This window comes from Lissotriton vulgaris, chromosome 9 (genome assembly GCF_964263255.1).
Source record: "Lissotriton vulgaris chromosome 9, aLisVul1.2, whole genome shotgun sequence".
In the NCBI taxonomy this organism is placed as follows: Eukaryota; Metazoa; Chordata; class Amphibia; order Caudata; family Salamandridae; genus Lissotriton; species Lissotriton vulgaris.
In genome coordinates this window covers 22,302,775-22,315,611 of record NC_141697.1, presented here as the reverse complement: position 1 = coordinate 22,315,611, position 12,837 = coordinate 22,302,775, and the positions used below count along the sequence as shown (strand labels likewise).

The following is a 12,837-nucleotide window of genomic DNA, read 5'->3' as shown; positions in this document are numbered from 1 at the left end:
TATAGATTGATTTATATGGAAATTTGATACTACTTTTGGCATGAACTTATGGTTTGTTCTAAGAACTACCCTGTTAGCATGTACTTGCATGAAAGGTTCTTGAATTGTTAGTGCTTGTAATTTGCTAACCCATCGGAGTGAGGTAATGGCAATCAAGAAAGCCACCTTCCACGTTAAGAATTGCAGTTCGCATGAGTGTAGAGGTTCGAGAGGAGGTCCCATTAGTCTAGTAAGCACTATATTAAGATTGCAGACTGGGGAAGGAGGGTGTCTTGGAGGCCATAAAGGCCTTGATTGCTGGTACTCTAAACAGTGAAAGGTGTTGCCTGTTTTGAAGGTATGCTGCTATAGCAGCTAGGTGTAGTCTTATTGAAGAGTATGCTAAGTTGCATCTTTGAAGATGCAGTAGGTAACATATAATGTTTTGTATGGAAGCATCTAATGGGTTGATTTGGTTATTGTTGCAGTAAATAACAAATCTTTTCCATTTTGCTGCATAGCATGCTCTAGTAGTTGGTCGTCTAGCCTCCTTGATAATGTTCATGCAATCAGGAGGTAAGTTAAGGTATCCGAACTCTAAGACTTCAGGAACCAGATCGCTAGGTTCATCTGATTGGGATCTGGGTGCCTGACTTCTCCATGGTTCTGAGTTAGAAGATGGGGTGCGAGGCACAGCCTTTGATGAGGAACTACTGAAAGCTCCAGGAACGTTGTGTACCATGGTTGTCTCGCCATTGTGGGAGCAACTAGGATTAGCGTGAGTGACTGTTGCTGCAGTTTGCGTGCCACCAGCGGAATCAGTGGTGCTGGGGGAAAAGCGTACTCAAATCTGCCTGACCAGTTCATCCATATCGCATTGGCCTGTGACAACTGATGTGGGAACCTGGCGGCAAAGTACTGGCATTTCGAGTTTTCTTTTGTGGCAAACAGGTCTATTTCTGGGTGACCCGACCTTTGGAAGAATGGCTGGAGAACTTTGGGGTGAATCTCCCAATTCGTGCAGTTGTTGGCTGTGCCTGCTGAGCAGGTCTGCTATCTGATTGTCCTTCCCTGGAAGGTGTTCTGCTAGAAGAAAGATGTATTTTGGAATTGCCCACTTCCATATGCTCTGTGCCAAGTGGGACAGCTGTGGAGAGTGTTTCTCCCTGTTTCTGGATATAGTACATTGCGGTCATGTTGTCCGTCCGGATCAACACGGTCTTGCTGCACAAGCATCTTTGGAATGCTTTTAATTCTAGGAATATTGCCAGCAACTCTAGTTGGTTGATGTGCAGTTTCTTTTGTTAGTTTGTCCAGAGCCCTTGTACAGTGTAGTGAAGGAGGTGGGCTCCCCAGCCTGTCAGTGATGCTTCTGCTGTTAGTACTAGTTGTGGAACCGGCTCTTGGAACAGTCGCCCCCTGGAAAGGTTTTGTGGGTTCCACCACTGCAGAGAGTAATGAGCGCGACTGTCCACCAACACTAGGTCTTTTAGTTGCCCTTGAGCCTGGTTCCATTGCCGTGCTAGGCATTCTTGCAATGGGCGCATTTGAAGTCTGGCATGGGGGACTATGAATATGCAGGAGGCCATCATGCCTATGAGTTGCATGAATACTCGAGCTGGCAGAGTGTTGTGGCTGAAATTTTTGAATTAGCATCTGCATGCTGGCTATCCTCGCGGAGTTTGGGTATGCCTTTGCCACTGAGGTATCTATAGTGGCTCCCAGATATTGTTGTATGTGGGACGGTTGCAGATGCGATTTTGGGTAGTTTATTGAGAAACCCAGGCTGTGCAGCAGCTGAAGGGTTTGGGACATGTCTTCTGCAGACTGTTGGTACGATTTCGCTTGTATTAGCCAATCGTCCAAATACGGGAACACGTGGATGCGTTGCCTCCTGAGGTGTGCTGCTACTGTCGCTAAGCATTTTGTAAACACTCTCGGAGCTGTGGTTACCCCGAAGGGCAAGACCTTGAATTGGTAGTGTTGGCCTTCTATTGTGAACCTGAGATATTTTCTGTGAGCTGGATGGATGGGTACGTGAAAATACGCATCCTTGAGGTTCAATGTTGCTAGGAAGTCTCCTTGCTGCAGTAACGGGAGCACTTGCTGTAGTGTGATTATATGGAAGTGCTCTGATAGTATATATTGATTTAGAGGTCTGAGGTCCAATATTGGTCTGAGGGAACCGTCCTTCTTGGGAATAAGGAAGTATAGGGAGTTTACTCCTGTCCCTTGATGTTGGAAAAGGACTGGCTATAAGGCCCCCTTTTCCAGCATGCATTTCACCTCTTGTTGTAGCACGGTGATGTGTTCTTTGGATATAGGACGGTGCCTGGGTGGTATGTTTGGTGGGGTAGAAGTGAGTTCCAGGCAATAACCATACTGGATAATTTGTCTGACCCACCTGTCCGTGTTAATTGCGTTCCAGACAGGTAGGGATTGTTGGAGTCTGCCTCTGACCAGTGTTAGGTGGTCTGGAGTTAGCGTGATGAAGTCACTTTTTTGTGGCAGTGGAGGCTCTGGTGTTATTGCCTCCACGTCCTCTTCCTTCATTATTGTTTCCACTATAACCTCCTCTGTTGGTGTTTTTGGTAAAGGAACCTTGTGTGTTGCCTTTGTATGATGATGACATTTGGGAAGTATTGCCTCGTGTAGCTGCCCTGTATGAGGAGCGTCGAAAGGAACTTCTATGTTGCTGAAACTGCAATGCTCCCATTGACTTTGCGGTTTCTGTGTCCTTTTTCATTTGATCTAAAATGGTGTCTACAGCAGGGCCAAAGAGGAAGTCTTGGTTGACTGGCTGATTAAGAATAGTGGACTGCACTTCGTTCTTAAATCCTGAAATACGCAGCCATGCATGTCGCCTTAGTAGAACACTGGTGTTAATAGACCTGGCTGCGGTGTCTGCTACATTAAGCGCACATTTGATGGAGGCGTTTGTGATGAACTTTCCCTCCTGTATGAGGTCATCAGCCTGGGCTTTAAAAGGCTCGGGTAGGTGTTGCATTAAGCTTTCGAACTGATCATAGTGCGCCCTGTCGTAACGGCCTAGCAGAGCTTGTGTGTTGGCTATCCTCCATGAATTGGAGGCCTGTGCCGCTACCCTTTTACCTGAGGCTTCTAATATCTTTGATTCCTTATCGGGGGGAGGGGCTTCCCCCGTTGTCTGTGAGCTAGCCCTTTTGCGTGCATTAGCCACCACTAGTGAGTCTAATGGTAACTGCCCTCTGATGTAGGTAGGGTCTGTTGGGACTGCCCTATACTTTTTTTCAATCCTGGGATTGATTACCCGTGCCCTGGCTGTATCTTTAAAAATGTCAGGTGCGTGTTTTAGCACTCCCTTCAGCATGGGAAGTGTCCCGACAGTCTTTTCTGATGTTGGGAAGGTGTCAAATAAGAAGTCTTCTTCGACAGGGTCATTGTGCATATCTACATTGTGGTATAGTGCTGCCCTGTCTATTAATTGGCTGAAGACAATGGTGTCATCAGTGGGTGAAGGTTTAGTTGGATAAGAGGAGACATCAGGGATGGGATGGGTGTTGTAAGGGTCAGTTGGCTCCTCCCATGGTACATTTTGTGGCTCAGGATCCTGTGGATATTCATAATCAGCCTGAGGATCCTCCCCAGTGTTACTCTCCTCACCATGGAGATGATGAGGGTAAGGAGCAAAAGGAGTAGTAGGCATAATAGGATAGAAGGGAATGAAGGGTCTAGACGGAGAGGTCCCAAAGTCCTCCTTTTTTAATGGAATAGGGGAATGAGAGTCAGTGTCTAGTGGCCTCTTCTTCCTGCGTAGAATTGCGACTTTACCAGTCTCAGGATTAATGTATATTTTTGCCTGGTCGTCTGCTGGGTCAGGATGGAAGAGTTCTTCCTCCACTGTTCTTGGTAGTGACTCCTTTGGGTCGATACCACCTTCAGCTTCGACGATTCTCGGTGCCTACGTGCTTTTCTTCGGCTCGGGCTCTTTTTTAGGGTCGGCGCATGTTTTTGGGTGGACCGTGTCTTTTGGTTCGACACTCTTTGTTCTCGACAGGCTTCTTTGGTTGGCTGTCCTTTACAGAGTCAATGGTCTTTTTCGGATCGACTGGTGTCTTCGGAGCACTTGTTTTCGGGTCAATAGCCTTCTCCGGGCGGATTGTAGGCTTTGGTACGGCACCCTTTCCGTCTGCAACCTTCTTCGGTTCGGCGACCTTTGGCGCAGCTTGCTTTTTTGGCTCGACGTCTTTTTTGGTGTTGGTGCCCTTCCGCTGCTTAGTGTCCTTTCTGGGCTCGACTACCTGTTTGGGGTCGGCTCCCTTCGGCTGGACGGCCTTTTTTGGGTCGACTGTTTTCTTGGGGTCGACGCCTTTAGGCTGCACGGCCTTCTTCGGGTTGACGTTTTTATTCGGGTCGACGCTTTTGGGCTGTACGCTCTTGTTCGGGTCGGCGGTTTTCGGGTCGACAACCTTTTTAGGTTCTGGAACCTTCTTTGGGATTGCGGTACTTGGCCCTGGGGTCTCTAAAGGCTTAGGTTTCGGTGCCGAGCCGGATGGCGGGGCTGACGCATGTTTCTTTTGATCTTGGCTAAGGTCTTTTGGCGATGCCTCGACCGGAGCCTTCGGTAACGGGGTAATTGGTGTCGGGGGCAGTGTACTCCCGATTTGCCCCGGTGGGATCTCGTCATCGGAGTCAGAGTAGTCCTCGACGGTGACGATCTCTAGGTCAGAGTCTTGAGCTTCTGGAAGTTCCTGCTCATCATCGTAGATGTTGTCCGGTTCCTGTCGCTGCATCTCTTGCCTAGCGGCTCGTCGATGCCGTATGTTTTTCTTTGATCGAAACTGGGCCGGGCAGGTTTCTTCCTTATGGTCTGGAGAAAGGCACTTGTTGCATACTGAATGCTTGTCAGTATGCAGGAATTTGGAGTGGCATTGTGGGCACCTTTTAAACGGGCTCCTTTCCATCGACAGTAGGTCCACGTGGCGTCGAAAAGGCCCAAAGGCCCGCGTCGACGACCGGATCGAGATGGAAAGCTTAATCGAGTCAAGAGGTACCGAGCGAGAACAATACCGTCGAAGACGAAGGCCTTCTGGCCTCTAGAAAAGTTTTGTTTCGACTCCGAAGTACGAGTGTAGGAATAACATCCGAACCCAATGGCGGAAAAAAACTATCTGAGTATGGAGAAGATGCCCATGCGCACTGTAGTCCAGGGGAGGAGTCACCTATCTCGTGATACTTCGAAGATTCTTCCAGGACAACAAAGTTCAATCCTCCGGACCCAACACTAGGCGGCGATCTATGCACATATATGAATTCAGCAGCCCGCATGCCTCGAACACTCAATTACCAGTTTCTAGACCATATACTAAAGATGGCTTTACTGGGCACTTATGATATCTAAGAATGGCCTTCGATATTATAGGAACCTCTCTGCTCATGCAGATAGGTCGTCACATAAGGTATAGGGCTCCCTGCCTTAAGGGTGACTTAGCTAGGCCTCATGCAGTGCTGTGCATGCATGGCACACAGGGATTCTTGAGAACACAGGGATGTGTGCCATGTCGACTTTACTATTATCTGCACCAAATCCCGCAGGCTGCAATGGCATGTTTGTGGTGAGAGGCCCCGACGGTGGCATGCCCTTGGTACGATGGGTACCCCCTAGAATGGACTTTAGAGGTAGAATGGTGCCAATTGTGGAAAAAATTATACAGGTTTAGGGAAAGAAAACAGGCCTTGGGTACGTAATTGGCAGGGACCCAGGACACACTCCGTCAAAGTGCATCACAAATCTGGCAATGGGGTTGGGGGTTAAGGGGTGGGGGAGAGGTTACTGCAACATAAACCAACTTTCCTACAATTTGCAATGTCTAATGGCAACATCGGATAGCAGGGGTATGCAGAGCATGCATATCTACAGCCACACATACTACAAACAAAATATTTCTAAGTGAAATATAAGCAGGACCAGGCGCAAATGGGTCTACTCTGAGGGAGGGAAAAATGATGAACTCACTGCAATTAAGAGCAGTGCGCTCTCTTGGAAAGCAGGATCAGCCTGGAACCTCACAAGTACACTATTTTCCTCACAACATAAAATTCAATTCTCAACTCTACAGTGTGCACAATGTGTACACCAGTTACGACACCTGGCACACATGAGAGCCCAGCAGCTGGCATAGCAGGGGTGGTGCACATAAGCATAGAAAAGCACTGTGAGGTGCAGAATGAAGTGCTGTCCTACCGCTCTTTCAAAGAAAGCTTGGCCTGGTCATAGAGGTCAATCTCTGGGCTGTCATAGGTTATGCCGTTCTCCTTCATTTCTTCACCCAGCTGCTCATATCGCCCACTATCAAGAGCTTCCCTCCATGCCGGTCTGTCAAATACCTGTGGAAAAAAAAACAGCCGCGGAATATTATGCCGCAAGGCAGAGGAAGATCCAGTGCTCTTCACAGATAAAACAATATCAACCAATAAATGGGTTCAGACTCTTGCCAGACAGTATATTCGACTAGCCAATAAAAGCTTCAACAACAACGTCCTCAATCAAAGAAAAAGAATCCCAGCCACCATAATGTTCCAGTAATGCCTCGCAGAGAGGAAGAACCCAAGCATATGAGACCAGTCCCACCTCCCCAAAGCAAAACTTTCTGGACCTTCTCCACAAGCCTTACACACAACACACCCAATAAGGCCACTTCTCAAGCTAGTGGGTGTTTACAATTACTGTGAAATTGAGGTAAACAGTAGAAAATAAAAACAGTCCCTCGATGACTGACAAAGTTTGCAGCAATAACGAATTTGCCGCACGTGCTTGCAATAAAACCAGCCGGAAGCAAGAGGTCAGGGCTCACCAAGATGCTACGCAACATATGTTTGAACTAGGACATTAAATTAACAATTTATTCTTACAAATGTATCAGGTCTCGCATCCATTATCCAATTCCCAAAACAGGTCTACAATGAATCCATATACAGCATTCCTCTGGGCGGCTGATTGCTAAACGCTCAGACGTTACATTAACTGTAAACCTCAAACAGGACTATAGGACATTTGCCACTACTCCAGGCCTTAGTTCTAGGTCAGTGAGTATCTGTCCAGAGCTCTGCTAACTGAGCTTGCCAAGGAGTGGATGTATGGAAGTACAGACGCAAGTGCTTAGCCTGGTCCAGACCTCCAGCAGATAAAGCAGATATTGCTGGAAACAAGACTGTTTGCAAATGGCATTTTCAGCTCATTACCTTCAGCGTTCCCAATGTGCCCTGGTAGATCCGGTCTTCAATATCCAGAAGCAGATCCCGCAATCTCAGCTCCATGTGTTTTTCAGCTGGGAGAGGAGCAATATCCTGCCCTCGTCCTCGTGCAGGTGGCTTCGCCTCTATCGCTGGCTTATCTGGAATTTAACAATAAGAAATATTACTCTAGTTAAGTTCGCTAACTTAAAAAGATAGCAGAAAGTCAATACACAGCCTCACAAGTCACCAGGACTGGAGGAGAAGCAAAAATAACTCTGCTACACTAACGTCACACTTCAGTTCCATCTCCTTCCATTCACTTGTAAGAGCACCAGGGTGTGAATGAAAAAGAATAAGTAATTAGTAATCACGATTCCTGTTCTGCAGTCGAGTGCCTCTCCTTGCCTCAACTTGAGATTAATCTGTATTGGAAGTGAACCTTGACACCCAACTTAGCACAGCCCAGGTCAGAACCTTTATATATTAAACAAAGTATATAATAATGTCCATGTGCATCCACGCACAGGGTTTACACAGGCATTGCTAGCGTCCAGCACTCAAGCCATCCAGACCTACTCAGTCCATAAAACTGCCAAGGGCAAAAATTAAGCAAGGGTTGTAGAAGGGGGAAGTACAAGAAATAAAAAGGAATATGTTACTTTCCTTGTAAGCATCTGTTTTTAGCTTGTAGTGCTGTAGAATCACATGTTTTACATACACCTGCCATTTAGTAAAGTGCAAATCTAAACGTATAGCCTATACATTGTGATTGTTACATAGAGAAAATGTATGGGGAGGATGCATGTTAATGCACATCACTACCCGCTTAGAACAGATGCTTACAAGGTAAATAACATTCAGTTTGTAGCAAGTGCTAATGCACAAAGCATTGTCCTCCAGCCAGTTAAAGCAAATGTTTGAAAAAGTGTTTTCAACACGGTTGTCCCAACCATAGCATGTTGCGATGCTAAAATATACACAAAGTCAAGTTTTGAGACGGTGTGGGGTGTTGATCACATTGCTGCCTAAATAGTTCAGCTATGGAATATAAATATTACCTTTAAAGTTCATAGTAGTTCCCTTTTTAGGTCCCATAGGTACAGAGAACCCACTTTGCTTTTGCGTAGACAGTCTGAATACATATTACAATCCATCTTGCAAATCATGCTTTAAAACTGCCTGGTCTCTTTGTGGTGTTGCATATGGCACAAATAGCTGACCAGTCATTCTGAATGTTTTTGTACTATCAATGTAGTACATAAGCGCTCTCAACATCTCATTTGTAAGGCCCTTTCTGCCACAGAAACTGGTTTCAAAAGAATAAACTGTTAACTCCATAGACTGAATCAAGAGGAATGGATTTATGTACTAGGGTAAAAGGATCGTGTAGGAAAGTGACCCTTTTTTTGCACGGTTGCCCCCCACTTTTTGCCTAATGTTGATGTACTTTGAGTGTGTCCTGAGTTCCTGCCAACCAGGTACCCAGGGCCTATGTTCTTTCCCTAAACTGTACTGTTGCAAAACTCTCTAGCCAGATGTAAGTTCCTTGTAAAAGGTGCCACAGGTACCAGGGGCACTGTGATCAGGGAAGACCTCTAAGGGCTGAAGTACTTCTTGTGCCACCCTTAGAGGCCAGGTACCCTTATATACACCCCACCCCCATTGCAGGCTGCGTGTTTTGGTGCAGAACAAAGTGAAGAGTTGACATGGCACACATCCCTGTGTGCCATGCCTACAAACCATTACCCTGGCATAGGTAAGCCACCCCTCTAGCTGGGTGCTCTATACCAGTGGCGAGGGTACAGGTGCAAAAGCTCTGTACCCCTACAGTGTCTAGGTCCCAAATGGGAAGTGTCATTAATTAAGATTCGGGCCAATCGGGTTGGAGCAGGGGGGGAGTGGAGGGATTTAAGAGAATGGGTGGGAACAGGAATACTTTCACCGTTGGAGAAACATGGCAATGACGATAGTTGTCTGAAACAAGCAGAAGAGGTATGTAGGATTAGCGGATAGACACGTCTTCATTAAGATCAGAAATGCGTGTGAGGTCGCAGGGTAGTTTTGTTTCAGAGCGCGATTACGGCAATGAGCGAATTATTTAGTGTTTAACACGTACTGAAAACTTATAAATTCTGTTATAAAACCTGTTTAAACAACAACGTATTTTTGAGTTACACGGCATTGCAGGGCCCCCTGAGGGTTAAGTACAAAGGAATGGAGGGTAAACAACAAGGGTGCCGATATAGGATTGTGAGAGTAAGGGTGGTTTGGAGGAGGCAGTTTACATTGTGAATAGGAGGGATTGGTCGCGGATTGAATCCAAGATATGTTAACAAGACTTGATTAGACTATGTACCAGGAAGCTGCATTATTAATTGATTGAGCAAAACATTATGAAACTTTTTTGAACATACATATTTACCTTTTATGAAAAGTGCTTAATACTATTTATGTTGTTATTAATTGTAATGACCCCCGAAGAAGGGCACACAGCTGCCCGAAATGCATTGGGTTTTTACATAAAATAAAAGACTGCTTGTGATGGACTTCAGTATCAGTCGTATTCTTTCAAGAGTCCTTGGCACAGTTTGAATACTAGAAAATTGAAAATTGGCACCTTACCCCAGTCGTGGATTTGTGGATTACATTGAAAAAATGGTTGAATAAGAAGAAAATGCATAGTTAAAAATTGGGACATTGATTAAAATGGATAAATGTTTTTTGAAAATGCAAGCACGCTCAAAGCGGTGTGATGCTGTGCAATTGGTTTTGGGGCTACAAAGTCCATTCTCATACATAGTTCTTAACTTTTGGCAGTTGGGCTTGCTTTTTCCGATCTGCACGCAATTGTGAACAAAGGTGGATAAATATAAGAACACAAAAAATATGATGAAAATGAGGTGTGCATCCCTCTCTCTGAAATAACACATCCCTGTGTGCCATGCCTACAAACCATTACCCTGGCATAGGTAAGCCACCCCTCTAGCTGGGTGCTCTATACCAGTGGCGAGGGTACAGGTGCACAAGCTCTGTACCCCTACAGTGTCTAAGTCCCTTCATAGACATTGTAAGTGCAGTAATGTCATAAAAAGTATATGGTCTGGGAGTTTGTCATTACGAACTCCACAGCACCATAATGGCTTTACTGAAAACTGCGAAGTTCGGTATCAAACTTCTCAGCACATTAAACCCACATGGATGCCAGTGGGGAATTTAATGAAAAATGCAATCAAAGGGCATTTGAGAGATTCCCTCTGAAAAACTACCTAACTCTAGCGTCCTGGGTGAGTGGCTGCTCGCTAGCTGCCACCACCAAACATGTTTCTGGACCCCAGGGCAGAGAACCTGCTCTCTCGAGGTTCTGAAACAAAGCAAATCCTGGATCAAGGTGCCAAGCCGCCTCCCTCAGGATGGGCAGGGTCCACGAAGCTACAAAGGCTTGCTGCCTTTGTGAGCTACCCCAGCCATTTGCTGCTCCCAGTTATTACCTTCAGTTTTAGTAGGAGAACCAGGCGAGAGGGGGATGGGGGATTGGGGGAATGGGGGGGGGGGGGGGGGGGGGGGGAGGGGGAGGGGGGGCATGCCAAGTTAGGAGAGGTGTGCACAACTTTGCCAACGCCACCCCACACAACTCAGTCCCCGGCATCTTCAAGATGGGCGGACCCAGCCAACCAGATTGAGGCTTATGCCCCCTTCCCACTGGAGGGTGGCATAATAGGGGGTGTACCCACACAAAGGAGGGACACATTGGTCCAGACCTGTATGTACCTACCTGTAACTCCCTTAAATTTAGTATTTTGGGGCAACCCTGAACCTTGCCTCCTCAGACAAGAATAAACAAGAAGGACCGAAGAGCTGTGCTGAAGGAGGACACCAACTGACTTGGGCCCCAGCCCTACCGGACTGTCCAGAACTCTATCTGCTACAGCGAAATCCCTGTATCCCCCATTGGATAACATTGGGCCTCAGCAACCAGCTGCTCTAGTACCGCTAAGGCTGCTTTGAAAGTGCATCCTTGACCCTGGGTGAACCCTGCTTCTAACTCCAGAAAACCAACCTCTCGAAACAAAGTACTTACCTGTAAACTTATAACACTGTTTTCTCCCATAGGACTGCATTGACTGCTTATCTGTGAAAAATCTTGTGTGTGGAGTTGGTTTGTATGAAACTACAAATGTACAAAAACTGAATTACTTACCTATTGTCTAGCAAATGTCACACTGGGACATCTAGGCATATCACAATGAGTAGCAAAAGTAATCTGAAAAGTAACTAATTTATAAAGTAACTGAAAAGTAATTTTGACTGTTTACTGTAAACCAGCTGACTGCCTTCAACTTGTATTTCACTGCATAAATCTTGCAAAGTGCTATTATACTTACCTGTACCAGGCCCGGCTTGGATCTAGAAAATAAAATATAACTAAATAGTTTTTATACCAGCAAATTGGTCTGAGTTCAGTCTTTGGGTGTTTGATAATTTCTTGCCTGAGTGTGTACAATCAATGCTTAACCCTACCCTCTGATAAAGCCTTACTGCTCGTCCACACTACCACAAATAGAAAGTGTAGGAGAGTAGGGTCTGCAATCCTATGATCACCCAGATTTTTTTGCTTTTGTTTAACTGGTTTACGACTTTCTCTGGCTGTGGGCCTGCCAATCAGACCCACAGCCTAGCTGTTTGCTCTCTAAATTACGACATGTACCCTAGGTGCATTTACCAATTGGTACTGGGCCACCTTATCAGACCCTGTAACTCAGGGCATAGGTGTACCCAGGGCCTACCAGGGGCTGAAGCATGTATTATGCCACCCCTGGCTGGCCTCCTAAATCTGACACAACTGGCTGCATGACAGCTGGGGCAAAGTCGTGTAATCACCCTTTGCTGTAGATATAGTATACCAATATCTAACCCTAAAAATGGACACACAGATTCCCATCAGTCACTCCTATGGCAGGCCTTGACAATCCTGAAGGCAGAGTGCTTGGAATTGTGTGAAATGGTGCTCTGGCATGAGCTGAGCCCGTTTGCAGCTTGCGGAACCAAGTCCTAATAGCTGTTCCATGATAACGTATACCATATACTCTTAAGTGCATTATAATCCTCGCGGTTAAATGCTATCTTTGGTATTGCTTTATCAAAACATGTCGAGTAAGGTGTCATACGAATTGGAATACTAACCCCTCGCCAATTCTGGCAACGGGGTTAGCATTCCACCCTTCTAGAGGGACACGACATGTATGTATCTGTGAACCCCGGTTAAAGTTAACTGAAGCCTCAGCTCCACAAAATGGATGCTGCCACCACAGACACGAGTCTGACCTCCTGCTGCTGGGAGTCCTTCCAGCGAGGAGAGCCTGGACAAAGGGTTTCCTGTCCGGGGCGGTGCTAGCACCATCCCAGACAGAGTTTTGTGTATCCTGGGTAGGCAGGGCTTTACAGGAAGGTGACTGCTGAGTGGCACCCCGGTGCTCACTACGCATAGGCCGGCCAGAACCAGTTCCAGGGGCACACCAGCCCCTGGCCTGGGGAAAGTCCGGCATGGGAGAGGGGTGTAACCACCCCCCTCCTAGTCCCACCCATAGGCAGGACCTAGTCACCGGGTCAGCCCCTTTCCTTAGTATAAAGATAGGAGCGGGCCCC

General features: G+C 46.5%; 1 protein-coding gene across 1 annotated transcript in view; it reads right to left on the bottom strand.

Annotated features, from left to right (window-relative positions):
* Positions 1-12,837, bottom strand: part of BAZ1A (bromodomain adjacent to zinc finger domain 1A) — a 510,573-nt gene that overhangs the window by 66,096 nt on the left and 431,640 nt on the right. Inside the window, exons 18-19 of the mRNA XM_086936946.1 lie at positions 7,201-7,352; positions 6,203-6,345 (exon numbers count right to left, since the gene is read on the bottom strand). Of these exons, the coding sequence (XP_086793072.1) occupies positions 6,203-6,345; positions 7,201-7,352 (295 nt within the window). The remainder of the gene's footprint in view (positions 1-6,202; positions 6,346-7,200; positions 7,353-12,837) is intronic.